This window comes from Microcebus murinus, chromosome 23, assembly GCF_040939455.1.
Source record: "Microcebus murinus isolate Inina chromosome 23, M.murinus_Inina_mat1.0, whole genome shotgun sequence".
Taxonomy (NCBI): Eukaryota; Metazoa; Chordata; class Mammalia; order Primates; family Cheirogaleidae; genus Microcebus; species Microcebus murinus.
In genome coordinates this window covers 26,445,898-26,469,346 of record NC_134126.1, presented here as the reverse complement: position 1 = coordinate 26,469,346, position 23,449 = coordinate 26,445,898, and the positions used below count along the sequence as shown (strand labels likewise).

The 23,449-nt window shown below is 52.8% G+C and overlaps 1 protein-coding gene across 1 annotated transcript in view; it reads right to left on the bottom strand.

Moving 5' to 3' along the window:
• The window catches only part of PLXNA2 (plexin A2), a 208,407-nt gene that overhangs the window by 26,158 nt on the left and 158,800 nt on the right, over positions 1-23,449 (bottom strand). Inside the window, exons 13-14 of the mRNA XM_012758763.3 lie at positions 7,479-7,630; positions 1,013-1,130 (exon numbers count right to left, since the gene is read on the bottom strand). Of these exons, the coding sequence (XP_012614217.2) occupies positions 1,013-1,130; positions 7,479-7,630 (270 nt within the window). The remainder of the gene's footprint in view (positions 1-1,012; positions 1,131-7,478; positions 7,631-23,449) is intronic.

Below are 23,449 nucleotides of genomic sequence, written 5' to 3'. Positions count from 1 at the left end.
GCGTTTGCTCCACACACGAGCCAGCCCCCCGGGTTGCCCAGGGTTGGAGGTGAATTCAGTAGGTTGGCCGCAGACAGGCCGGGGTACTCTCCTCCGATCTGAGAAAGAATAAACCTAGAGATGTCAAGACCAGAAGGCAGAGGCAGGAATAAGCCTAAAATAAGCAGTCAAATGTTTTGGAGAGAATAGAATTTTGCGGTGTAAAGATTTTTTAAAACTCTTAGCAAGGCTGGTTTGACCCCATCTGCTAGTGTTAATGCTATTTAATGAAGTGCTCGATGTAGCAGTGTAGGCAAGTGTCAGAAAAGGGACTTCGGGGCCTAAGAAGCCAAGTTATTGATCGAGTATGAATATAGCTCCGGGGCCCCAGAAAGAAGTTATTGATTTAGCACGCATACAGCGCCAGCCTTACCGAAAGCCTTGGCGACTTGACTACCTGTTGCCTGAGCTAGAAGTGATGTTTTCAGGTGTGAGTGTGCACGTGTGTGTGTGTGTGTGTGTGTGTGACCACACTGACACGCAGAGCGATCTCATGGTCCTGTACACAGACACACTGTCTCTCTGCCAGATCTCAGCAACATTTCTAAACTCCCACTTTTAAAATATCCTTGGCAGAAAACAAAGCATGCAGATAACTAACTACAGACCCGACTAGTCAGGTCCGGCCTCATTAGGCTGAAATTAGACTCAGAGGTGGCACCGGTGGGAGTCCAGGATCCACTTTCGGAGAGGGGCCAGGTTTTGCCTTGGTTAGAACTCTGACCTTTGGCTCTGGGACTCCAGTCTCCAGAGCTTTGCTAATCACACCCCCACCTGACCCTGGAAGGGCAGGCTGGCCAAGCAGCGAGGCCAGAAGCTCCCCTTTTCTGGAAGGTTCCTTTTCTCCTGCCTGCCCTGCAAGAAGCCCGGTGCTGCCTGGCTTGGCAGGGGAGCGGGGGCCTTCCGGGGGGGTCTGGGGCAGCTGTGTGCCCCTGCTGGGCACCCCTGGCCGGGCCTCCGACCCGATACTCACCACGAAGGTGTACTGCTGATGGGACTTGGCCATGAACTCGGGCTTACACTCGCCAATGCACAGGCGCACCGGCCCGGAGGCGGTTCCCACGGGCGCGTGGCCCATCTCGCACACGATCCTGGGGAGAGAGCACACCTTCCCGTGAGAGGCTTAGCGAGACCGGGCGTCCCTCCCAACCTGCTCGCCCGGCCGTGGCGAACGGCAACGCGGCACAGTCTTGCAACAGGGCCAGACCAACCCTCAGCTCGCTCGCCCATCTAGCTGTGTGACCTTGGGTGCAGTGCTTGCCCTCTCTGGGCTTCGGTCTCACCTGTACAGTGCAAGTGTTTATAGCCCTATGTGCCTCTGAGCTGCTATGCTGCCTGATTTTGTAACCAAGCCTGTTCTCCTCTTTTGCCTAGCACGGTGCCTAGCATTGGGTAGGTGCCGGGTATCCATGCGATGAACTGAACGGTCAACAGGGAGACCTAGGGGCAGCAGGTAAGCTGGTGCTGTCTCCTCTGTGCCAAGCCCACATTGCAACACTCCCTCTAGGAGTGAGCCAGGGCCTGCTTGCCTGCTGATTCAATTGCCGTTGGCTTCCTGCAGTGAGTTTTTAAAAGGGGGTAGATAATCAGGTGAGATAGTGAGAGCTCCAAACAGGAGCTCCCAGCAGAACAGGGAGGCAGTTGGGAAGGGGTGGGGTGGAGGGGATGAGTTCATTAGGCCGGCAGTTGACAAGGGACTCCCACTTAATCAAGGGCTGAGTGCGCTGAGCTGGTGGGCGAGGCAGGTGACACGGCCCTGGGTTAGAAGTCACTCTAGCGCTAACTGGCGAGCTGGAGGAAGCAGTCCAGATCGATACCCCCTCCTGACGACTTGAGAACCGCTCGGCAAGCACATGCTGGTTGCCTTAGTCACAGCAGATCTTCTGGAAAGGGTGGGCAGCTGAGGATGGGGTGGGGAAGCGGGGATGGGGTGGGGTGGGGATTGAAGAAACCAGGTTCTTGGGGGTAACCCTCTTGCCTCGAATTGCAGGGCCTGGCTTGGGTGGGAGAGGGCCCTGCCAGGCTCAGCAGAAGGAACTCCTGAACCCCGTTTAAGAGTCCAGAGCAGTCTGGTGCTCCTGGTAGGTTTGCTTAGTGGGGAGTCAGAAAAACAGAAACCCTCCCCCGTCCACCCCACTAATCCCCGGCATTATCCTGGCACGGTGGGGAAGATCCGTGTTTAACCGAGCGATGCTTATCTCACCAGCTTCTCTAGGAAGGAAGGTAACTAAACAGAGATTTCATTTCGATGTAATAAAACTTGCATTAAACAAACACGCCGCATGCTCGCACACACGGAGCCGCTGATCTCCGTCTCCTTCATAACAGTTAATCCCAAATAACTACTTTCACTCCTGGCGAATATTTACTTAACATGCAATAACTGTCTTACTACGTTTAGCATATTAGATTCAACAAGGAAGTATCGAACGCGCACGGAAGAATATTCTCCTTTCCCTTCCTCTATGAATAAAGCAATTAATTATGAACCCGAGTAAACACGATCGTGACGATCAATTAGTATTTTACACGTAACTGTCTCCTTAAACCTCATTAGCGGAGCATTCAGGAAGCTTAATGTAAGATCGTATGTGTGGGTATTTTCATGCTGCTACCTGCGTGGAGTCATGGCTCTGCCATCCTGTTTCCCGGGCCCTGGCAGCTGCTGCTGTCTCAGGCCCCCCCTGTCGTCCCGCAAACCATGCCCTGCACTGTCAAGGCGACCAGAGGGGAATCAGCCGCCTATTGTGAGTATTGGGGGCGGGGGGCGAGGAGAGGAGGGAGCAGACAAGACTCTGCCCTGTCTTCTAATCAGGGCTTGCTTGTTCCTCACTCATCACCCTTGGACACTCTGCTGGAGAGATCCTTCAGAAGAAAAAGAAGAAGAAATCATCACAGGCTTGAAGTGATGGAAAAAAAGGAAATATAAGAACACGTGAAGGTCATGGGCAGTATTGAAATGTTCTTTCTTGGGCCCTGGGGCTGTCTGGGAGAGGAGAGGCCTGGCATGGTCCCGGTCAGCTGTCCCTGTATGGGGTTAACGCTGACCTGGGGCCCCTTGGCGCCCTGTCTTTTCTAGGACATTTTCTCGCCCGAGGTTTATGTCCCCAAAGATAAGCTGTATGTATCAAGCCCCTGGGAGAAGAATGATGAATGGGAGATGAACACTACCTGTGTGTCCAAGGCCAAGGACCTACAGTTGACTCTGAGTGTCTCCCACCTGGAAGGGCACGGCGAAGGGGTCTGGGGACTGGGCTGCGGTGGGGGCCCAGAGCTGGCCATGGGAGCCCTTCCTCCTCCTGGAACGAGTGGGCAGAGGCCTGTGGTCACCAGTGGGCTATAAAGAAGGGTCGGGTTGGGTAAGTCTAAGGACTGGGCAGGAGTCCCAGGGAAATGCAGCAGCACTGTAGAAGAATTCAGCCACCTCTAATTCTTCTTCCCTTTAATTCCTGGGACCCAGTGTCTGCAGGGAAGGAGGGAAATGCCCTGAGTGTATAATATTTGTTATAGGCTCTTGTTCTCTGAGCTCAAGGAGCTAGGGGGTTAGAGGAAGAAGCCAGGGCAGCTGGCAGGAGCAGAAAGGTTGTACTGAAGAATGAGTGTTATGCTAAAGCAGATTCTGGACCTTTAGAAGAATAGCAGACTCAGTTTACTGAGTGTGGCAGGATCTCATGTCATCCTCAGGCTCCACTGCCGAGTGGGTCTTATTATCTCCATGTTACAGACAGTGAAACTGAGGCTCAGACATGCCAACTGACTTATCTATGGCTGCAATTCGGGTAAGTGGCAGAGCCCTGATTCAAATCCAGGTCAGCTTGACTCCAAAGCTCATGCTTTCACCACTCCACTCTGCTGCTGCTAGATTTAGTGGGATCCCTGTGGGTCTGTTGAGGAAACGACAATCTGGATAGGCAGCAGTGACAGACGTGAGGCTGTTGGCAGGGGGTGGTGGGAAGGCCCCAGCTGGGCTGCTCGGGCTCTGAGAGCACGCCCCTTGTCCCCCTACCTTCTTGGTTGCAGACAACCTCAGGCAGCAGCGTGCACACCAACTCCTCCTTCAAGCCCTGCAAGCCAGCAAGGTTCCCGGGGGGCCTCCTGCCTCCCGTGTCTCTTCCTTACGTCCCTGGAGGCTCTGGGCCCCCTAGGTGTTATTAGGGCACGCTAGCTGGGGACACCTACGTTTTCTCCTTAGAACATGGGAAATTGGTCCAAACCGCTCCCAGCTTTGACATTTGAAGACTCGACTCCTCCTTGTTGACAGGGGCCTTCTGGAGACGCGTTAGTGCCACCGACAAGCTTCTAACGGTGTGAGTTGCACGTACCACGGTACGCGTATAGCTTACTGCCTTCGACACCCTAAGGACCACTGAAGTGACGGCAGGACTCATCTATTCCTACATTCCTATCGTCCAGATGAGACCTTTGAGGAACAGGGAGCAAAGTGACTTGTCCAAAGTCACCTAGCTCGTCCAGAGCTGAGCTGAGGCTTGACCCCCTGTGTCCTGGCATCCTGACCAGTGTCCCTGCCCCCACGCCACACCACCGCCCAGAGACTTGCACAGGCGGTGCCTCGCTCCCTGGCTTGGGGAGCGCATGCATGTACCGTGTTTCCCCGAAAATAAGACAGGGTCTTATATTTATTTTTCCTCAAGAAGACACCCTAGGGCTTATTTTCAGGGGATGTGTTATTTTTTTTTTTAAGTATGGTACAACAATCTACATTTATTCAAATATAGATAAGGCGTCTTCTTCCAGAAGATCATCATAACTCTCCAAACCCCGAATTCCATCCTGAATTTCTTGCGACTCTGTTTCCTTTAGAACCATCGGCCCCCATCTCTCATGTCGAGTGATAGAGCTCTCACGGGGCAGACGAGAAGGGCTGCCCGTCTTCTTTCCCGCTGCACGACGACATGCATGGGTTGTGCAGATGCGCTGCGTAGCCACGCCCGTCGCTAGCTCTTATTTTCGGGGTAGGGTTTCTTCTATTGCGCAAATGCTTAGAAATCCTGCTAGGGCTTATTTTATGGGTGGGTCTTATTTTCGAGGAAACACGGTATGTGCCATCCACCCGGCCGTGGCTGTGTTCACAGCAGCAGCAGATTGAGCTGCGTCTGCCCCACGCAGAGCCCCTGACCCAGGAGGGGCGGAGCTGCAGCCTCAACCTGCGTCCCATTGCCCAGAAAACACCCTGCGACTGAGTCTCCCGGCCCTCCGTGGACCTGTGGGGTGCTGATTGCAGGACTAAGCGGGACCCTTTAACCGGCATTAACCTAATTGCTGAGTGATAGATGGCGCGGCACAAGCATATGGTGAATCATTACCGTGCCCGAGAAACCTGCCCGAGCCCCGGACTCTGCACCGGGCCCATTTAGCCAAACTCATCTCGCACAGACATCTGTAACGATCGTGCCTGCTGCTCCTGCCCGGGATGGAGGCTTTAACTATGCTAACAAACTCCGAAACCTCCAGAGTGGTAATGAGCCCGGCGCGGCTGGAAACCAGGCTGCATCCGGTGAGGTGCGGGCTGTGTGCTCTGCAGCCTGGCTGCCCCGCGCCCGGGGACACGGCGGTGGTGCTGGTTTTCCAGGGCGACCACCAGCCTCCTCGGGGACCCTTCACCTCCCCAGGCTCCTTTCACATCCCCACTTCTTCCGGCTTCTCTCGGCACTTGCTCCTCCGAGGCCCTGGGTGAGCCAGTGCAGTCCCTTTAATTTCATAAACAGAACGGGAGCTCCTTGCGTTGGCACAGCACGTTAGGCTGCTGAAGGTCAGAGGGATGGAACAGCTTGCCAAGGTCTGGGGTCTGGTCAGTAGGGGAGCCAGGGCTACAGCGTGCTCTCGTGACATTCTGAGGGCCAGCTGCCCAGGCATTGCACCTGTCAGCCAAAAGTGGTACCTCCCACCCCCAGCCATTTCCTCTGGAGGACTGGGGCATCTCACCGAGCTGGAGACGGGGCTGTGTGCAGAGGCCCAAGGCAGGTCCTCAAGGCCAAGGTGGACTTGGGCTCAGTGTGACTGAGCGCCCAACCTAAAGACCGTCTGGCCGTCGGGGCCTCTGCAGGCTGCCCTGGCTCCTGCCCCTCAACTTTACCTCCTCTTTGGCTCAGAAGTGCTACTTATGTCACCTCCCTGTGCCCTCCCTCAGCTCCTCCCTGTGGGCCCAGCCAGCCTCTCTGGCACAACCCACTCCTTGCAGGGCTGAGGCTGTCGGTGAAGGACCAGACCTGAGGGGGGTGAGGCTCAGGCCGGCTCTTTCCTCGCCCCTGCCGTGGCCGGTGGGCAACACACAGCGCGTGGGGTCCGGGAACTCAGTCCTCCTGACGCTGACTCTTCTCTGGGCCACAGCAGAGCCTCCAAGCCCCAACGTGCTGAGTCACGGAACTTCCGGGCCCATCCTGCCCAGGAGTCCTGCCCCATCACGGGTCGGGGTGGGAAAGAGCCCTGGACAAAGGGTTGGGAGGCTCAAGGTCCAATTCTGCCTCGGCCAGTGTGCCCTGAGCGAACCGAGGACAGTTACTTCGCTCCTGGAGTCTTTGGTGCGCTCTTGCTTTGCAAAGTGGAGATAACGGATGTTACCTCTCGGGTCCTTGCCAATTAAAAATAGAGGATGAGAAAGACCTCTGTTCACTGCAAAGTGCTGATGGAAGATAAGGAGATGTCATGTCCATGGGGTTGCCACTGAAGGCCGGCTCTGGGGCGGACTAAGGAGGTGACCTGAGGTTGCAGAGGGTGGGGCCGAGGGAGGGAAGCCCCCCGGCCCGAGGTCATGCTCTCAGGCATGCTCCTAGTGCCCCGGGCAGAGAGCTGTGTTCTCCGTGGAATCAGAATGGTTTGGCCTAACTTCCCAGGACAAACCCTGCGATGTGATTGTGGCTGCCCCTCTCCCTTTCTCCTTTGGAGGGGTGGCAGCCCTCCTGCCCGCCGGCCGGCCCGCCCCCAGCTCTGTGCCCGCCTCCTGCCCACCGTCTCCACAGAGGCTGCCACTGCCAAATGCACACCCCAAATTGGAACATATGTCACTCCTGGAGCCCCGCTCGCCTGTCCGCCACTACATGCCTATTTTCTAATTTCCAGCTGACATTTCCCTTAGTGAAATAAATGAATTTGCTCCGGCGGAGGCCCTGCTCGGATTAAGCTGCTGTCAGAGCCCCGTGCACCAAACAAATTGTTGCCCGCAGCCCACCGTGCGGGATGCATTCCAATGGGGGCTGGCCGGGGAGGGGCCGGGGGACCTAGGAGGGGCCTGAGCTCGTCAGCAGACTGTCTCCGTCACACCAGTGGGCAGGCGAAGACCGGACGGGGAGCAGCACCAGCCCCGGAGCCCCGATGCCAGGCAGAGGAGCCAGGGAAGAGGGGCTCAGAGTGAGCCCCTCTGAGGGTGGAGGAGGGGAAGGGTGGCACTCCCATTGGAAGAGGGCCGGCCAGGGTGGACTCACTGCTCGGCGATGATGTATTCCCCTGGGAGGGGTGTGCAGGGCACCCCAGCCACCTGCACGTGGTGGGCGATCTCGGAGAAGTCCAGACCCAGGTTCACGCCGTGGATGGTCACTCGGGTCCCTCCTTCAGGTGGTCCGGACACGGTCAAAATCTGCAGGAGGGAAACGGCATTAGCGAACCCCCGGTGGGCCTCAGGAATAGGAGGGGCATCCCCTTCCCCCCTCCCCTAAAAAAGGTGACTTTGATGGACACCTGGAAGCCAGGTGAACTGCGGGTGCTTTCTGCACTTTCTAGCTTATCCAGGACCCTGCCATCATCTTCTGTGGCACGCTCCATCCTCAGCTCTTTCAAGTCATTCATTCATTCATCCACATACTTAAAAAAATTATTGGCAAGAGTACTACACTGGAGGGAGAAAGCCATTGTTTGGGACTTGTCTCTAATGCACTCGGCGCCTGATTGTGATCAGGCCCGGAACCTCTCTCTGCACTTCCGTAATCAGGACCGCCAACTTCCCGGGGAGCTCGAGAGCGCCAGACAGAAGGAGCGCTTGCTTGGGAGTGGTTTTTTTTTTTTTTGGAAACCAGAGGGCTTTGTAATTGTGACAGTGTTATTACTGCCACTGCTGTGTGCTAGACCACGTGGGGGGCACAGTGATGAATACACAGGAAGTTTGCCCTCAAGGAACGTAGAGTCAGGAGGACGAGATAAAGGAAGCCCGTAAATATCGCTGATTCAGGGTACGTAGCGATAAACCCCGCGCAGGGGGGAAAGTGGCTGGAGCTCAAGGGAGTCCAGATTCGATGCAGCCGCAGGGGGACGATCAAAAGTGGAGAGTGTGTTTGACATTGTTCTGCAAAAAAAAAACACCCAAAAATCCTATGACAGCGTGTTAGGACCAAGGAGAAACAACGTTAGGATTTTCTGCATCTTTGCTGGCCCCCTGTTAATAAATATCATTTATTTATGGATTCCTGAATTCAGTCACCAGATGCTGACTGCCCCACTTTGCTTTGTTTGACCCAGCAAAAGAGGCAATGGCAGAATCCGCTTCTCCCACGGTATAAGCTTCTGTCTGGGAGGTGGTCAGGCTCTCGGGAAAATGCAGTTCTCTGAGATCCAATAGATCCCAGTGAATAAGATCACACTCGTGGTTCAGTTATCGGACGTAGGAATAAACCAGAAGCAAACTCAATGCTAGACGGCAGAGGAACATAGAATTTCAGAACTGGAAGCGACTCCAGAGTCTCTTATTCTGGGATCCTTATTTTACAGCAAGAAGAATGAGACCCAGAGGGGTCAGGGGTGTCCCCAAGGCCTGGAGCAACTTGTACATGGAGCTGTAGAAAAGTCCAGATTTCTTTTCATTGCACCATAGGAAAGGCAAGGCAAAAGAAGATGGGAGGAGGGAAGGGGACTTGATCAGGATCGAGAGTCCACTAGAATCTCCCAGACGGGTCCTCTGGGCCTCGGTGTCCTTGGGCACTTCTGGACAGTCTCCCTCTTAACCCCGTAAGTGCTGGCGGAGGGTCCGGTGGGGTGGAAGAGGCAGCCTGCCCGAGGGTGGAGAGGATGGATAAGTACAGGTGAAAATGCTGTGGGAAGCTCCGGAGACCCTTCCTACCTCCCTTCTGCCCCGCAGGTGTGCTGCCCTCTTCTTGCCATGTGGGCATCGGGAGTCCCGCCACCAACCCAGACTCAGAACCCGGAGTGAGAGCCAGCAGGGAAAAGAGGGTTGGTTCCTTACCCCTGTGCCAGCCCTGCACACTCTCATCCGGGGGGGACAGGGCTCATCTCACCCAAGTCACCTTATCTGTGACTCGGACTCCCTTTTCTGGGAAATAAAATATCCCCCTTTATGAATAAAAATAAACAAGACCCACGAACTGAATCAAGGGAGACGGTCAAGGTGGCTCAGAGGCGTCTCTGCATCTTGGGGGTGCGAGTGGGGGAAGTGAGGACAAGTCGAGGAGGGAAGAGCTGGCATGAGGAACCGGCAGCCCCAATGGCTCTTCTGTCCCTGGGCTCTAAAAATATCCCTCCGTAGTACATATTCTGGCTGCTCCACTCTCCCCTGGCACAGTTCCCTCAGGGACCTGGGACTCCTGAGCTCTGGGAGATGAGAGACAGGGAAGGGGCTGCTTCCTTCTGCCCCTCTGCAGGAGAGCATCATGGGGGAGAATTTGGTTTTAGCCCCTGGTTCTCCTGTGATCCAACTTGGAACCAGCTTCACCAGCCCCTCCGTCCCCTCCCCCAGCCACCTGGATGGCACGAACCCACCTACCTGAAGGAGCTGACAAAACAGTGGTGATTGGTTCTCTCGCCTTCCCTCACTTTTATTTTTAAAAAATACATTCTTGTGCTTGCTGCAGTTAATTACAACCTTTCAGAAAAGCTGTGAAATGAAATCTTTCTGGAAAGCCTAAAAATATTTCTTGCAGGTAGCATGCAGGGACTGCATTGTGAATGCTCAGTGGCGCTGGCAGTTTCCACGGGGTAGCTTCTTTCTCCCTGCTGCTAAGTCATTGTCGTGTTTTCCTCCCAACATTCAGGGGTCGGTGGCAGACACATGGTCTCGGGCACTGGGGTGCCCAGGGGTCCTTGTGTTGGCAAAGAGCAGCTCAGATGCATAAGTCAGCTCATACTGTTTAGAGAAGGAAGATCTTTTTTTTTTTTTTTTGGTAAATTATTAGCAAGTGTTATAGTCTTGGCGTGAAGATACAAGTCAAAGAGATGGGTAGTTCCGGCTAACAGCTGCTGGAATCCAAACCAGGAGAATCAGTGTCCTCGTGGGTCATTAAACCAGGCCCGCAGGGCTCGGGAAGCACCCGGGGAAGGCCGGGTCTTCATGAAGGTCTTCATTCATGCTGTGTTCTACTCAGCCAGCACCGGGGTAGGTGGTGTGGGAGTTCAGGGAGATACCTGAGCAACCACCATGCTCTGGGGCTTGTAACAGATGTAGCTTCCAGCTCCCTTGCTTAAAAAGCAAAACTGATGCATAAAAGTCTGACTTTCCAAAACACAGATGAGGTGGTGATTATTTGATTTGCAAGAGGATTCCCAAGGCCTCCATTACGGATGACTTCCAAATCTATATTGTTGGCTCAGCCCTCTCTCCCGAGCTCCACAGCCATATATCCAATTGCTACTGGACATCTCCGCTTCCACATGCGTGTCCCCCAAGAGCCTCAAATTTCACCACGTCGAAAAATGAACTCTTAATTTTTTCTTCCTCCCAGCCCCAACCTGGTTGCCCTCCCACACTCTTTCAAGGTTAATAGACTCTCCGTGTGCCCAGCCAGCGATCTCCCAAGCACCTTCAAACAGCTCCCTTTCCCTCCCCCACCAAGTATGATACAGAAGGTCACCAGGCCCTATCGGGTGTCATTCCCAGGTGTCTTTTGAGTCTGTGTGTTCCAGGTGTTCAGCAGGGCCCCATGATCTCCCCCCACACTAACCACAGGGCCTCCGTGTAAACCACACTTCCTCATAGCTGCTGGGGTGAACTTTGTGCACCCCCTATACGACCAGGTTACTAGTCGCTTGCTCTGAAAACCTTCAATGGTTCCAACCACTGCCAAGGCCGAGTCCCCAATTCCTAAGGCCGGCCCGGCATTTGTGGTCCTTCAGGTCCCACCTCTTTTACCTCTTCGGCCACGTGTTCCATTCTGGAGTGCGTTCTCCATTCCCGCCCAGAGACCGGTGGTGCCTTTTTTACACACAGCGCCCTTTGAAAGTCTCTGTGCCTTGGGACATGTCATTCATTCTCCCCCAGCTCAAAACTCAGAGAGGGTCAAGGTGGAGGTCTGTGTGCAGAGTGCAAAGGAGCAGAGCGGGGCATCCTACAGAAGACAGCCCCTGCCGCTCGAGGCCTTCCAGGTGGCTGAGAAAGAGTCTAAGAGTGATGGGATCTGTGTGTTGGCCGAGGATAGCAAGGACAGGCATCCTACTTCCTGCATTTCTTCTCAGGACCAAGTATTCGGGGGAGGAAATGGAGGGGAGGCTTGGTGGGAAAGGGTTTCTTCTTCCGAGAGGGACTGAGCAGGGTCCTGCAGGACACGGCCTCAGAGCAGGCAGCTGCAGGGTCTCAAGTCCCCCTTGGACACTCTGCCACCATAGCTCTCTCTTAAAAGCGGCATTAGATGGCAGGGCCCCAGGGCTACAATTCTGCAAAGTTGGTTCTCTCCAGAGCCAAGTCCAGCCTTCCCTCATGGTTCTATACAGGGGACAGTTGGAGGAGTTGGCAGATCCTGCTTACAGAACTCCAGGGAAGTCCTTCCAGATCTGGAAGGAGCTGTGGGGCTGCAGAGGAGGGGACAGCTAACCTCCCACGGAGGGGAGGGTGAGAGGGCAGGGTGGAGTCACATAGAGTCCCCCATTGACAGAGGGGGGGGGACAAAATATGGCTGGGATGTTAATCAGGTCCACTTGTCTTGGCCGGTTTCAGATGGCCCTTGTGTTGCTGGCTCCTTTGGGGTAAGGAGGAGAGACCATGTGATGCTCGGGCTGCAGCAGGAAGAGAGCAACCTCTGGAGTCAGACAGCCCTGAACTCGAACACCCGCTCTGACACTCATGAGCTATGTGACCTTGACTATCAATGTCCTCATCTGCAAACAGATAGTAACGCTTGCCTGGCAGGATGATGCGAAGACTAAGTGAGATAACATTTGGAAATTCCCTAGGATGCTGGTTGAGAGAGCAGGTCTGATAATTGGTCATTTCCTTCCCGGTGTTTCCCTGCACCTATGCTTTCCTGGATGACAAAAACATGGGGTGTTAGAGTCGTTAGCGATGGTGGAAATTTTCTTATCAGTCTGGAAGGACAACACACAGATCAGGCAGCTGAGATGGCGGGTGACCCGGGCTGGCTGGACAGGGCTGCTCGTGGCCAGATGGGAGAATGCCGCAGCCTGGGCTTGGGCAGGGAGTGGGGGTGAATCCAGGCCTGGGCCTTGGCTTTGGGGGGTTCTGGCTCCTACACAGAAGCATACTTTACACTTTCACCAGACTTTGCACTTTCACCCCAAATACATTTGGAAGGACACTGGCCCTGTCTGAAATGGTCTTCGTTCTTTCCTCCGTCCCGTCTGGCCATTTCTTCCCCCTGCTATTAGCCATTCTTGGGTAGGTGCAGCATTTCACAATGAAGTCAATGAATTCCTTCAGGGAAGTAATTCTGAATGAGATGCCTATGCAAACACATGACAGCTTGGGGTGTGTGTGTGCGTGTGTGTGCGTGTGTGTATGGTGGGGGGAGGGGATGAGAGGAGGGAAGGGAGAAGAAAACCTGTCAAATCCACTGGGAAGATTTTTAGATATTGACTAATTTCATCCCATGCTTTTCTACACATTTTATACCGTGGATCAGAAATCTGTCTAAATTCTCCCACTGCGGACCTTAGAAGTGAGAGCTAGAAGCAGGGGATCGGGGAGAGAAGAGCCCAGAAGCAGCCTCGTTGCTGGTTGGGGTGGAGGGGGTTAGTGGGGCTGTCCCCTGTGTTCCATGATGACATCATCTGGGTGCTCCCTCTCTGCTCGCCCCTGACCCTCGGGGATCCCCAGAGTCTTGGACCACAGTTATGCGCCACATAATGAGGTTAAGGTCAACATCGGACCCGTAAGATCATAATGGAGCTGAAAAAGCCCCATCACCTGGTGATGTCACAGCCGTCGTAACACTGCAGCCCAACACACTACGCCCATGTGTGTGGTGACGCTGGTGTCAACAAACCAGCTGCACTGCCAGCTGTCTAAAAGTACAGCATGTACAGTATGGACAGTACATAATATCTGATAATGATAATGAACAACGTGTCACTGGTTTATAGATTTACTATACTGTGCTTTTAATCATTATTTTGGAGTGTACTCCTTCTACTTATTAAAAAAAAAAAAAAAGGTTAACTGTAAAACAGCCTCAGGCAAGTCCTTCAGGGGAATATTCCAGAAGAAGGCTGGATATTGAGAACCAATATTCCATTGGTTCTCATGGGAGGTGACAGCTCCATGCATGTTATTGCCCCTGAAGACCCTCCAGTGGGACAAGAATGTGGGGGTGGGAGACAGTGATAAGGATGATTCCGACCCTCTGTAGGCCTAGACTGATATGTGTGTTTGTGTCTTAGCTTTTAACAAAAAAGTTTAATAAGTGAAAAAGAAATTTTTTTAAATAGAAAAAAAAGCTTATAGCATAAGGACAGAAATAAAGAAAATATTTTTGTACAGCTATACAATGTGTTTGTGATTTGTGTGTGTGTGTGTGTGTGTGTCTTTTTTGTGTTTAAAAAACTTTTTATTTTTAGAGACAAGATCTTTCTATGTTGCCCAGGCTGGACTTGAACTGCTGGGCTCGAGGGACCCTGAGTAGCCGGGACTATAGGCACATGCCACTGTGCCTGGCTTTGTGTTTTAAGTTAAGTGTTATTACAAAAGAGTCAAGAAGTTTTTAAAGAAATTTTTAAAACTAAGGTAAAAAAGTTACAGTAAACGAACTTATTATTGAAGAAAAAATTTTAAGTAAATTTTGTGCAGCCTAAGTGCCTAGTGTTCACGGAGTCTACATCAGCGCATAGCAATGCCCTAATCCTCAAGTTCACTCACCATTTACTTGCTCGCTGACTCACCTAGAGCGAGTCCTGTGAGCTCCATTCTTGGTAAGTGCCCTATACAGGCACGTGATTTTTAAAAAACCAAATCTTTATGCTGTATTTTTACTGTATCTTTTCTACGTTTAGATATACAAACACTTACCATTGATTGCGTTACAATGGCCTGTGATATTCAGGGCAGTGGCGTGCTGTCCAGGTTTGTGGCCTGGGCTCTATCCCAGACAGCCTGGGTGGGTCGCAGGCTGCACCACTTAGCTTTGTGCCCAAAGTGCACTCCATGGTGTTTGCACAGCAATGAAACAGCCTAATGACACATTTATCAGAATGTATCCCTGGTGTTAAGGGATGCATGACTGTACATGTGCTTTCTGGGAGAGCTTAGGGGCCCCCGAAGTTGCAGGGCGTGAAGCTGTATGCATCTGGCATGCTGTGCGCCCCGCACACAGGTGCTCGCACCTCCAAGACTGCAGTCGCTAGCCTGGACTGTAACTGCTCATTTCTCCAATAAGACAACAACACCTATCTTGCTTCTGTCAGCAACCTAATTCTCAGCACACAGCCTGAAACCCAGCAATTGTCAATAAATATCCCCCATTCTCTGTCCCTAGGAAATGCTGTTCTCAACTGGACGCTAGAGCCAACTGTGTTGTTTAATGACGATGGGAAGAATGGAGGTGCCTGAGTGTTGCTTAAAAGTGATGTAGTATTTTAACGTCGGGATCATTAAGAAGTGCCTCCCGCGATCTCTCTTGCTTTAATGGAAGCCAATTTCTGGTTTGATTCCTCATCAGATGGAGGACTAAACAGCTGCCTCCTCATCAAACATCTTTCAGATACTGAAGACAGCAATTAAGTCACCCCTGGCCTTTGCTTCTGCAATTCCGCTACTCTTTCTCTGAAGCTCTTGTTTCCTAAACCCTTTGATCATTCCAGATGCTTTTCTCTGGACCGCCGGGTTTCTGTGCATCCTCTGAGAGTGTAGTGACGCCAACTAGGCTTGTGGCTCCAGCAAAGGCCTCACTGGTCGCTGTGCAGGGAGGAGGGCCAGAGAAGACAACTTCCTGCGCTTGTCACGTGAGCCATTAACCAGGCTGGCCAGGGGCAAAACCTAGCGGAGGGTAAACGTTTGGAATCTTTCTCGTTTTCCTTTTCCTTTTCCTTTCTGGGTTTTTTTTTCTCCCCCCATTTTAGGCACCTGCTATTCTCTCCTCCCTATTTGCATCTTCATGGGACTTTAAGTTGTGTCGTTACCTTGCCTTAAGTGTAGTAGCATACTGACCAGTTGTAGAATAAAAAGTTTATCTACCTTTTTTGCAGGACTCAGAAGGAAAGCATGGGAAACACTTTATTTAGGGTAAGAGGGCTCAGGCTGGCAGCCCTGGACCCTGCCTCCGCAGCAGCCACCGAGCATGCCCACGTATAAAGGTGGCCAGTCCAAGTCCTGCCCATGTACCTCTTGGGCAGATGAGGTCAGCAGGATGTGGCATCGGGCAGGCATGCCTACGCCAAGGCACAGGGTAAGGGACCAACGGGGAGATTCCTATCTCCTGCGGAGCCCGTCTCGAAGCTCCCGGGAACCTCGGGTTCGGGGAGCCACTTCTCCACCTGCTCAGACCCCACCTTGACAGCGGCGCAGCCCAGCTGAGCCCCGGTGGTGAATGCCGGGCACCCCAGCCGAATCGGCATTCCCGCCAGACGGTGTCATGTTTGTTTTCCTCCATGGGTGCCGTGACCTGGAATGCAGCCGCCGTGACGCTGCCCCTGCCCTCGTTCCTGCAGCCACTAATTGGAGAGTTCGGAGGGAACTGTGCCACAGAGCCGCCCGGGGCGCCAGCAGATGCAGCCCATTAATTACAGCCGGGGAGACGTGCAGGGAGCAGAGGGCGGCGCTGGAAGGCCCAGGGGCTGGGCGGACTGGGCAGCGGGCGCTCAGGTGGGCCGTGCCCGGGCTCAGACTCAGGCAGAGCCTGGGAAGGGCAGAGTCGGGGCGCCAGGGGTCAGAGGAGCTTCACGAAGCCCAGCCCCCATCCTACAGACCCCATCTTCCTCTCCCTCTGGTCATGTCTCCTGGCTGTTGGAGACAGCGGGACAGAAGCCAGAGCAAGGCTTCGCCTCCAGGTGTTTGAAGATTCCGAGAATGACGGCTACCGTTTTTACGTTTATCAAGTGCTTATAAGGAGCCAGGAATTATCCCACTTAGGGCTCAGCACAAGCTATGTCGTGTTATTATCATTCCCATTTTACAGCTGGGGAACGGGGGGTCCCAGGGAGGTTAAGCAACTTGCTCGGTGTTACACACAGCGAGTGGCAGCCAGGTCTGCCCAACCTCTGCTTTTGGCCTCCACAAGGCACCGCCTGGGTTGACCATGCTCCTGCCCTGGGAGAGACCCCTGGGTCACCCACCATGAGGACTCGTGCCCCAGCCTGTTCTTGGGCTCCCTGTGTTTGGCCGTCCAGCCCCTCTCCCTTGGCTAAGGCCATCCCTGCTGCTTCCCAGGGGGCTCTGGAGTTGGCCTTGCAGGCTACTGCCTTTGCTACTGCCTGCTCTGGCTCTCCTCTCTGCCCCCGCCCCAGTGACTGTCCACACTCCCCTCCTGGCCTCGGCCCTCTGTCCTCTGTCCCTGGGCATTTCCAGTTTCCCAGAGGGTGCTGGGCATGGAGACCATAGACTTTCTTCTGAGCAAGAGCTTGGTGCCCGCTCCTTTCCCTGCTCTGGCTCTGTGGGTCGACAGTCCTGTTTGTCCGAGTGAGCTCAGGAAAGAGATGAAGGATAGTGCACTGGTCAAATGTGGGGGCTCCAGAGTCAAGTAGCTGAGGGTTAGATCCTAGTTCCAAAACTTACTAGCAATGCCTCATGGTGCCTTAGTTTCCTCATCTGTAAAATGGACCTAATGATAGTAACTTCTGCCTCGTAAAAGTTGTCGTGAGGTCTAAATGCGAAGACATAGATGAGGTGCTAAGAGCAGAGCAGGGTGCAAGGGCAGCGTCGACTGCATGCTAGCTGTGACTTCTCTCATGACTAGTTTGCGATTAAGGAATCCAGCAGAAGTCAGGCTAGCTGAGGTCCAGAGGAACACTGGCTTTGTTGTCACAAGCGTCCTATGTGGGTATTGCTCTTGGGGGGGACTCAGGGCAGGGGCAGAGAGGCTGACTTGTGGAGGGGCAGTGGCTGGTGGAGACATTGTCTAGCATGGCATTGGTGGCTTCTCTGATGGGCCTGAGCTGCTTTTGCCACAGTTTCCAGCAGGCGGGCGGTCCTCACCACCGGGCTCATAGGAGCAGACGGGAAAGACTGACATCAGAGCTTCTTGGGGGGAAGCGGGGTCCACTCCTGGACGGCCTTGGCCCCGTCAGCATCCCAAACTGACGGTCACGCTCTGTATTAAAGGCTTTTGTGTCTGAGACTGGGGTTTCGGGTAGGTCCTGCCCTTAGGAGCCCCCTAAGCAGGGCCAGCCAGTGAGGACACCCACGGGCGTGTAGACAGTCCGTCCTCTCCTTCCTAATCCACTCACTCCTTTCCTGCTGCTTAGCATTTTCCCGAATTTAAAGGGCAGGGATGCCAACTTCATACCTGCAAGTTTCCATCCCATCCTGACTCCCAAAGACACCTGGATGCTGGTCCAAGAAAGCAAGCAAATTGTCACGCTGTCTTCCAGCTTGGTGTGTGTGTGTACGGGCATGTGTGTGTGTCGTTGTGTGTGTGCGTGTGAGCGTATGTGTGCACACCCTTCATGGCAGGCTAGAGCCCAGCTGATGGCTCTGTCGGAATCTGTGGCATGGGTGGCACCACCAGCTCTCCTGCCTGGCGTGCATCCTGGCTGGCTCTGTCGTAGCCGATAGTGCATTCAAAACCTAATTGTTATCTCAGCAGAGTAACTCCATTATTCATCCTGACACCATCCCCCGTTAGCTGTTTGTTGCAGTGATGTTATATTAATGAGGCCTGCAAATAAATGAACGGGAGATCAGAGTGCCACCTTGTTTCTCGGGAAAGCTGGCTGACTTATTTATTTATTTGCTGGGAACTTTGCAGTGAGTCACTCTGGCTCCGGGCACCGGTGGCTTTTGGCCTTTCCTGCAGAGAATTTGGTGCAGCCTTGCAGATACATACTTGTAAATGTCCCAGCTTCCCAAAGATTTTCACAAACGTATTTGCATCAGAGAGAATCCAGGAAAAAAAAAAAAAGAATATACTTTTAGTTATTTGGGCAAGTGGAGAGCAGAAGCCAGCAGGAGCGATGGATCATCTCAAATGATTAAGGTATCAAAAATGATCTGAGCTTGGTTTCGGAGGGCAGTGTACGTGGTTTTCTGCAGTGGATTTTCTTTCCTGGTTACATGTACCTAAGATAATGTTAAAGAGAATTTATATTCTCTGAGCATGGACTAACGAGGTGTTGGAGAAGTCACCGAGGTTGAGAAATTCCTAACGTAAAAGCTACTGGTGGTCAATGGAGAGACAACTGTAAACCTACCCACCCTGCCCCACTGCCTGGCATCAGTGTAGCCTCACTGGGGAATGTGCTGGGTGGCTTCAGGGACACGAGGGAACATTCACAGCTTAAGGGTGGTAGGGTCCTGGTAACTCCCTGAGGACCCCAATTCTGGAGGCTCATTCTCTGCATCTCAAGCCTGCTTTGCCTTCACTTTACTCCGATCTCTGTTGTCATCTGCAGGTAGAGCCACCTGGGTCTCATCCCCTGGGCTCTCCCATCAGGCCGAGATGCTTGAGATGTCCCAGCTGCCAGCCAAGGATTCCAGCTTTCACTTAACTGTCATTCCGTTGGTGGGCATAGACACACACACACAAAAGAAGCCCACAACTGAATTAACCCTGGTAGCTTCAAGAAATACCTGGGGCATAAGTTAGAGTAAGGCTTACACCCAATAGGCAAGGAGTGGTTGCCCTAAGCTCAAATGCACTCCCAAATTATCTTCTTGTTATTTATCCCCCCTACTCATAGAAGTTAAGTCTGGACCTAACTCTGTTTAGGAAGACAGTAGGAGGAGATTACTTTAAGGCCCAATACAAAGGGTAGCCAGTGTTCCCAGTTTGTTTGGGATCTCTTGGTGTCTTCCACGAGGATTCTGATCCTGAACACGGACTTTGTTGGTACACGTGGGGTGGGGTGAGATTGAGGAATGCATAGCCAAGGAATACCCTCCATCCCCCTGACCAAGAGAGGGGGGCACGGTGTGGAGGGGGGAGTTGGCCTTCTGCAGTCAGAGGGCCCCGGTTTTCAATCTCTGTTCTGCCACCAACCAGATGTGTGGCTTTGGGCAAATTCCTTACCTCCCTAAGCACTTGTTTCCCCAGCTCATAAGTGAAGATAACAATTACTATCTGTTAGGGTTGTTTGGAGGAGTAGAAATGTAAAGTGCACAGAGCCTGGCACGTAGTGGAGTCTCCTTAAACAAAATCAATGATTATTATTACGACTCCCAGAATTAAGAGGGTCGGCTGGCCTGTTCACGTGCCTGGCATGAGGGTAGTGCCCTTGCTAGCCGTGGAGACCTACGTCCCTGCTGCAGTCCTCTTTCCACTGGAGATAACTGCAAAGGCTACAGATTAGAAGTCTCGGTCCTAGGCCCTCTGGAGGAAGCAGCGTGGCCTCCAGGGCAGGTAGTTCCAGCCTCTTCCGGTTGGCCAATGTCCAAGGACAGGCCGGGGTTACACCGGGAGAGGCTGCACCCCAGTCTCCCCACCCAGGACTCACATATACATGTGACAGCTGTCAAGTGTAGGCCCAGTGCATGGCACACAGCAGTCACTAGTTAAATATTCCTTTAATTCATTCATTAATTTACTTGGAATGGTGGCATCGTCTCCCTTTGCTCGGAATGCTCACTCTCATGGGTTGAATTCTGTCCGCCCCCCAATTTCCTATGTTGAAGCCCTAACTCAGAATGTGACTTTCTTTGGAGATTGGGTCACTATAGAGGTAATCATGTTAAAATGAGGTCACTGGGGGGGATTTTAATCCAATAGGACTGGGTCTTTATTTGATACTTGATCTTAGCCAAAGGAGAAAGAAGTGATGGGTCCTTATTTTTTAAAACATTAGGGAGACAGACAGACAGACAGACACATGGAAGTAGAACACCATGTGAGCATGAAGGCAGGTTGATGTGTCTACAGGCCAAGGAATGCCACAGATTGCCAGCAGCGCCCAGATGCGAGGAGGGAGCATGCACAGATTCTCCCTCACCGCCCTCAGGGGGAACCCACACCGCCCACACCTTGACCTTGGACTCCTGGCCTCCAGAGCGTTACGTCCGCCCCAGGAAGCCGATATCCTCACTTGGTGCAGAGACCTCTGCGTGTCAGCTCCACCGTCCCTTTGCCCTCCCTGGGTTCATTTTCCCTGAGAACATATTGAGTCTCCTTTCCTCCCTTTCTGCTGGATCCTGCCCCACGCATGGCTTTTTTAGGGAATGTGTTCCCTGGGCCTTCCTTTCCCCCCTGGGGTCGCTCATGACATCCTCCTTTTGGAGGTGCCGGCAGGTGCCGAAGCACACGCTGGGCAGCACGGAAATGCGGCGGGCCGGGCACCTCGCAGGCTTTGCGGTCCTCTGCACGTCTCCTGCCCCCCCGGGGCCGAGCAGGTGACACGTGCACAGACACCCAGGATGACAGCTGGAAATGGGAGCGGCCAGGATGCCTCCCTAGGAGGACAGAGCCATTATCACACCACAGCCACCACGGCCTGGCTGAGAAGGAGCAGGCGGTGGGTCCCCGGGGGGCCCTGACCTGAAGTTTATGCAGACTGAGAAATTCAACCGCCTGTATGCCTCGTCCTGCATGAATCTGCCATAAGAGATGGGTCTCGAGGGGTGGGCTCGGTTGCCATGGAGACCGGGGCAAGGCGGGGTTAAAGCGGGAGCACAGCTGTTTATCTAAGGGTGCCTGAGCCCACTCCTGTCCCTAAAGCAGGACCTCCTTTGGGGTCATCTGGCTTATTTCTCTGCTCCTCCTGGGCAGGAGGCACACATTCCAGCTCCCACTGGTTTCCAGGACTGGAAACTCTGCTCCTCCCCGCCCACCCCCAGTGGCTGTCACAGGCCATCGTAGAATCCTTCTCTTTCCACCTTTCAAGAAGGATCTTTGGAGCAAGTGGCTTCTGTTTGCTGCACTGAGGAGGCGCACGTTCCAAAGATCAGGGCTGGAGACAAGGAGGTACTTACACAGGCATGTGGACCTCCTGGAATTCCAATGACTGAGAGGTTTAGGGAAAAGGTCATGCCACTGTGAAGGGATTAGCCAAGAAAGCCGAAGTAAAGAAAATGCACTGATTCTCCTTAAAGGTTACTTCTAATAAATGGTGCATTCTTGATAAAAATGCCACACAAATGAGGTTGTGCCCTTCTTGGAGAATTCTGCTGAAAGGCACATGAGGTTGATTTTTCCCATTATATTGGTTTTGTTAACTTTGGTTACTTGGCTAAGGTGGGTTCCACCAGCTTTCTCCACTGTGCAGTTACTATTGCTCTTGTTATAATTGACAAATATTTTATGGGAAGATGGCTTAAGACTACACAAATATCCTGTTTCTCACCACACTTTCATCTACTAATTTCTGAACCAGTTATTACTGCGTACTTGGCCAAATGGTGATTTCTACTTCCTTAATTCCTTCCACATTTATTCTTTGGAATTCTGGTGTAAAGAAGAGATTCCTTTCTCCTCGGTTATTTATTTATTTGTTTCTTTATTTATATCAACAAGGACCATGGATTCTTATTTTATTCTATTGGTAGGGTCCATGACTATCATTATTTCTTTTCTTGCTCAAATTGGCCGGATTTGGTCTTTGAGATCCCCTTCAGGTTGTCTCCTCTGCCCTTTGGACAAGTAGTGTGTATTTTATTTTATTTTTTTTAGTCTTTCTTGCCAAAAATATATAACCTGAATTTAATCATGAGGAAGCATCAGAAAAATCCAAATTGAGAAACATTCTACAAAATAACCAGCCTGTTCGCTTCAACAGTATCAAGGTCAGGAAAGACAAAAAAAGACTGAGGATTAAAGGACTAAGGAGGCATGACAATGGAATGTCACATGGGACCCTGCAGTGGACCCTGGGCCAGAAAAGGGACATCAGTGGGACAGTTGGCAACATGGTAATAAGGCACGTATATATTAGCTGGTATTATTGTAGCAATGCTAATTTCCCGATTTTGATAATTGTACTGTGGTTATGTAAGACGCTAACTTTAGCAAATCTGGGTGAAGGGTATGGGAGAGTCCTTTGTACTATTTTTGTACCTTTTCCTAAGTCTGAAATTATGTTTCAAGATGAAAAGTTAAAGAAATAGAAAATGGCTTTTACAGGGAAAAGAGGATCAGGTGTTGGGGGCGGGTAGGAGGTGAAAGACAATATTCCAGATAGCAGCGAGAAGAACGTTCCAGGCCCGGACACTCGGTCCTGCACGTCCCGTCCAGAGTGACACCCCCACCCCCTGGGCGGCTTGGGACACAGCACGGACTCGTCTCTCCCCAAAGATGCTCTTTCATTTTTCAACAGCCTCGACTTGAAAAACACCAACAGCAGACCGGGGCCTCCGACTCCTGCTGGTGTGTTCACACGGGGAAAATCAATTACAGCCTAATTACCTCAGGGGGTTAATTAGCCATGTGTAGCTTGGGTGTCCTCTGTGAACAGAGCAGCCTGTCGCTCCCCGGTCAGCGAGCAGGGCGGCTGCAGCAGAGGTTTCCCGGGGAGAAGCTTGCCCCGGGGCTGGGAAGAGGCCCCTGCCTGTCGCCCTAGTGGCTCCCGGGGCTGGCCGAGGTGGGAGGTGCTGACAGTGGTGGCGAGTCCTTGCCTAATTTCAACGTCCCCCCCCCCCACCGCCACAGGTGCTCGCAGACGGAGAGACTGACAACTGCTGCAGCAGGAAGAATTACAGAGCATTGCAAGTCCTCAGGCCAGCAGCTGGCGGAAATCACTAGAATCAGGGAGAAGGCACGGAGCCCCGAGCAGCTCAGGAAGCTCGCCGTCTGGGTGCAGGGGCCGGGGCGCCCCCGGCAGCCCCCGCCCGCAGACATTCTCTTCCAGTGACACAAAGACACAGGACAAAGTAAAGAGGCATCATCACCAGCCAGGGTCAAGAGTAAAACGGGATCGACCCAGCCCTATCTTTGCAGGGTGGTGTCTACACTCTCATACCACCTTCCGACGCGGACGCGTGAGGACCCGGATGCAGTGGATGCCGGCCACAGCAGGGCACTTTCCCCGGGACTTGCTGCTGTGTGGCTGGGTCCCATCTACCAGCTGGGACAGGACTGGATATTAAGGAAGAAGAAGCACCACTTCTTGCTTTATGTTATTTGGGCAAATCATAGAGAATTTAAAACTGGTT